We start from the raw sequence: 4503 nt of genomic DNA, 5'->3' as shown, positions 1-4503 counted from the left end.
AAAAGATCGATGCCTTAGAAGGAGGAACATAAAATAAAATGAGTGGGGAGGATGGCATGACAGAGCACCGCCCATGAGCAAACTCCGAGACACAACAACACATGCGGACGAGCTAGATATCCCCACGATGTGATACTAGAGGAAACACAATCAACGAGTGTCATTGACCGTAAAACTCCGCAGCAAAAGGGCGTGATACTGGACAATGCAGTACGCGAGACCGCCAATAAGCCACGAGCCTTAATTTGACTAGCTGCCATTCCGCCCTTGAAGTCCAACTCAATCGCATATAAGCCAAGATCATCATCCATGTACTGTGTCAAACAACCGACGACATATCTCATTGCTAATTCTTTTCTAAGGAAAAGTATATACTCAACTAATGTCAAAAAACCAAAAGGAGAAAACACAACATGGCCTTAAAACAAAGGGTTCGCTCCCGAAAACTTACTACCGAGCGTTTGCTATCAACATCGTCCCAAGAAAAAGAAAACACCTCCTCATATCTTATGTGGGCCGGGCCGTCCACACCACCAAAAGCGTTCACGGGCGGCCCACATGGCAGGTGAAAGGCCCAAACCGAACACCTGAAGGGGAGGGAAGTGGATGAGGCATCGAGGCAGCAGCAGGCAGTGTAATCCTCAGCAGCAGCAGCAGGAAAAAGAATGGCCGCGCCGCAGCAGGTCCGCGCCGTGCCCCTGGCGCGCGCGCTCCGCCTCCGCACGCGCGCCTCCGCCGCCGCCCCGCCGGAGACGTCCCGCCGCGCGCTCCTAGGCCTCACGGAGCCCGAGCTCCGCCAGCTCGCCGTCGACCTCGGCCAGGTAACCAAGAGACCAGAGCCCGCCCAAAGGCGCCGCCTTTTCCCCCCTCTTACCTTCCCTGCGCTTTACCGGCTCACTCACGCGCGCCGCCGTGTCTGCGCAGCAAAGCTACCGGGGCAAGCAGCTGCACGACCTCGTCTACAAGAACAGGGCCAAGCAGGTCGAGGAGTTCGCCTATGGTGAGTGCCCGCCGGGCCATGCGCACCACCTGTTTGTTGTTTTGCCTCGGCCGCTCTTGTCCTGACCGCGCTCTGGCCGTTTGTTCGTCGTGCAGTGCCGAAGGTGTTCCGGGAGGCGCTGGTCGGCGCGGGATGGAAAGTCGGCCGGTCGCCAGTGCATCACGCCGTCACGGCCACCGATGGCACCACCAAGGTAGGTCGCAGCATTGTGAAATCGAAGACAGAGTCGTGTGCTTAGTAAACTGGAGTGGCTCGTGACTATCTTTGTCCCATGGTCCTTCCTTGCAGATACTTCTCAAGCTGGAGGACAACAGACTGGTGGAGACTGTGGGGATCCCCGTTGACGACAGGGGCACGCCTAGGCTAACCGCCTGTGTTTCGTCGCAGGTGCTTTGGATCCGGTGCCGTTTGATGCTATTGCTGGTTCGACTAGCTCAGTGTTGTTGACAAGATCGATGGTGCTTATGCAGGTTGGCTGCCCCTTGCGTTGCTCGTTCTGTGCCACTGGGAAGGGAGGGTTTGCGAGGAACCTTAAGGGGCACGAGATTGTTGAGCAGGTCCTTCCTCTCTCCCAGCAACCTGTGCTTGTCGCTGCTTTGTAGTGAAAGATCATTGCAAATAAGCTGAACCCGTGTTCTTTTCTGTTCCGGTGTGAATTGGTGTTCTGGCGTTGCAGGTCTTGGCCATAGAGGAGTCGTTCAAACACAGGGTGACAAATGTAGTGTTCATGGGGATGGGTGAGCCCATGCTGAACCTCAAAGCAGTTCTGGAGGCTCACCAATGCTTGAATAAGGTATGTTGAATTGGCAAGTCACCAAGTCATGCGTTCCCTTGAGCTCAGTTAATTTTCATGACACATTGGGCCATGAATTACTTTGTGTGTGCTAAATAAGAAGATGTTTGATATGTGTCCTGTCATTCAACATGAATATACTATTTTCAGGAACTAAAGATTGGGCAAAGGATGATGACAATCTCAACAGTAGGTGTTCCCAACACGATAAGTAAGCTAGCATCTCACAAGCTTCAGTCGACACTGGCAGTCAGGTACGATGTCAAAATATTCCAAACATGGGTTCTTAGCATCAATAATAGACAATGTGGCCTTGGTTTATGCTTACTACTCCCTCCGTCCCAAAATAACTGTCGCTGATTTAGTACAAAGCTAGTACAACTTTGTACATCAATGACATTTATTTTTGGACGGAGTGAGTACTTACAAAACTCACTTAATACTCTGTATTCCTTGTAAGAACCTGCCCCTTTTTGACATTGTCCAAACCCTGAGCTTAGTTGAAAGAAACTGTATATTACAAACGGCATTTGCTTCTATAATTTGTTTTCTGACTATTTTGCTGTATCCGTATCAGCCTGCATGCCCCAAATCAGAGGTTGCGTGAAACAATTGTTCCAAGTGCAAAGGCATATCCTCTGGAAGCACTAATGGATGACTGCAAGAATTATTTTCTCGAAACTGGACGCAGGGTCTCCTTCGAGTACACCCTACTAGGTAATCTAGCTATGCTTTCACACTGAATGATCCATCTATGTGATGGGGATGGATCTTCAAAATTGCATTATGATTTCAGCCATTGTCACCTGACATGATTGAACTGTTCCATTTCCCTCAGCTGGGATTAATGATGAAAAGGCACACGCTGAAGAACTTGCAGCGCTGCTGCATGCATGTGGAGGTGGTTATCACGTGAACCTGATTCCTTATAACCCGGTAGAAGGCTCTGAGTACAAGAGGCCTTACAGAAAAGCGGTATGTTATGTATCCCAGTTTTAGTCACAATGCCTATTATGGAATTTGTTTTGGGTTTGAGATTGTTGGTACTTGTGTTGGTAATTTTGCACAGATTCAAGCGTTTGTTGATGCGCTGGAATCTCGGAAGATCACAGTCAGCGTTCGACAGACCCGTGGGCTTGACGCTAATGCGGCTTGTGGGCAGCTCAGGAATGAGTTCCAGAAGAATCCTCTGCTTGAATCGTCACCACCCTCTGAGCCCAACCAACTGCTGGAGTCGTCTACGCCCTCAGAGTCCAGCCTCGTTCCTGCTTAGTGCAGGAAATCTACCTCAATTATGAGAAATCGAGATTGTTGTGAATTTCTGGATTCTAAAGTTCACACAGGCCCTGAATTGCTCTGCTCATACATAGATCACCGGCTTATAAGTTATAAAGCTGATTAGGATGCAGCCTTCTGTGGCCTTCGGTGTGAGAGGCTCCTGTTCAGTTCAGATTTGAAGGATTTTCTTTGAGATATGAAGTGTTCTGCGTGAAGTTAGGATATGTATTTGATACAAGTTATGTATATGGGTAGAGAATTTTGGAACAAATAGCATGTATGGTATTGAAGCTGCCAAATCTTATTCCATTAATGTCTGAATTTCAATATAACCATCCTCCAAAATTTTAAAATAAATTCAAATGAATTTAACAAACAAATTATCAGGTACAAGAATATCATTGAAAAAAATTACAAAGTTCTGAAATGAAACTGTGATATGAAGTGTTACTACAAAATATTTGTATTCGATACAAATAATCTGTTTCTTTAGATCAAACGAGCATCCAGGCCCCCATTATCAACTAAGAAAATAGTGTTTTTCAGAAGACGAAGCAATAACATCATATGCCCCCAAGACATACTTCCTGCCTACATAAGAGATGCTAAGCAAAAAGAAAGAGAAACTTTAACTAGGGGAGATACAGACCCTCTCACACCCAGCAACTACCCTCTACAGAAGCATCACACACTCCTGGACTAAACTGCGATAAGAGACTACTTTATATATTACAGAACATGTAAACAGGAAACAGTGAAATCATGTAGCAAAGTTCAAAATCACTTCACTGGTAGGCACATATCTGACTGTAGGCCCCCAGCCATGCCCTCTCTTGAAGATTTCACTCGTCAGTTGAGCAAGTCTTCTAGACACCATGAGCAGCCTTTTTTTGCTATCCTCTTTTCTGTGGAGAAGTCCACGAATCCAGCAGAGAACATAAAGAAAATACTCCTAAAATTAGTAGGATCATTAGGAAGTACACTTTGAAAACAAGATTTGTTATTGTTTTCCAGATTCTCCATAAAAGTCCAGCAACACCTATAGAAATTATAGCCCTATCCTTGCCAGTGTAGCTAGGCAACCAATTCTGGTATAAATCAAGAAAATATTTTGGGGTTTTGGAGTTCTGCAAAGCAGTCACAATAACATTCCATAAAAACCTAGCTAGTGAACGAGAAAGAACAAGTGATCAATGCTCTCTTCAATGTCATGAAACTCACATTTCCTACTTCCTGTCCACCTTTGTTACTCAAGTTGTCTTTGGTCAAAAAACTATTTTTAGTAACAAGTTAGGAAAAGGCTTTAAATTTTAAAGACATTTTCATCCTCCACAACAACTTGTAGGGGAAGACAACATGTCTAGCAATGATGTATTGAATATTAATAAAGCGACTTTAGCGAGAAAGTACCCAAGGTTGTGAGTAGCCACTT

General features: G+C 46.0%; 1 protein-coding gene across 1 annotated transcript; it reads left to right on the top strand.

Annotated features, from left to right (window-relative positions):
• The first annotated feature begins 646 nt into the window (after positions 1 to 646).
• On the top strand, positions 647 to 3384 carry LOC119270765 (probable dual-specificity RNA methyltransferase RlmN). Its single transcript, XM_037552819.1, has 10 exons — positions 647 to 821; positions 925 to 1000; positions 1096 to 1193; positions 1289 to 1387; positions 1471 to 1557; positions 1677 to 1793; positions 1944 to 2047; positions 2371 to 2510; positions 2632 to 2768; positions 2863 to 3384. Exons 1-10 carry the CDS (start codon positions 666 to 668, stop codon positions 3064 to 3066), a joined length of 1218 nt encoding a protein of 405 aa, XP_037408716.1. The 5' UTR covers positions 647 to 665; the 3' UTR covers positions 3067 to 3384.
• The last annotated feature ends 1119 nt before the right edge of the window (positions 3385 to 4503 follow it).

The sequence above is a fragment of the Triticum dicoccoides genome, chromosome 3A (assembly GCF_002162155.2).
Source record: "Triticum dicoccoides isolate Atlit2015 ecotype Zavitan chromosome 3A, WEW_v2.0, whole genome shotgun sequence".
NCBI lineage: Eukaryota > Viridiplantae > Streptophyta > Magnoliopsida > Poales > Poaceae > Triticum > Triticum dicoccoides.
The sequence above is the reverse complement of the archived record's forward strand: the minus strand, read 5'-3'. Positions and strand labels throughout refer to the sequence as shown.

What these genes read in the sequence shown, in the direction of transcription:
- LOC119270765 (XM_037552819.1), top strand. Translation starts at nt 666, where the DNA reads ATGGCCGCGCCGCAGCAGGTCCGCGCCGTGCCCCTGGCGCGCGCGCTC. An exon ending in TCGCCGTCGACCTCGGCCAG is followed by an intron (nt 822 to 924) that starts GTAACCAAGAGA and finishes GTGTCTGCGCAG; the next exon opens with CAAAGCTACCGGGGCAAGCA. An exon ending in CTCACCAATGCTTGAATAAG is followed by an intron (nt 1,794 to 1,943) that starts GTATGTTGAATT and finishes TACTATTTTCAG; the next exon opens with GAACTAAAGATTGGGCAAAG.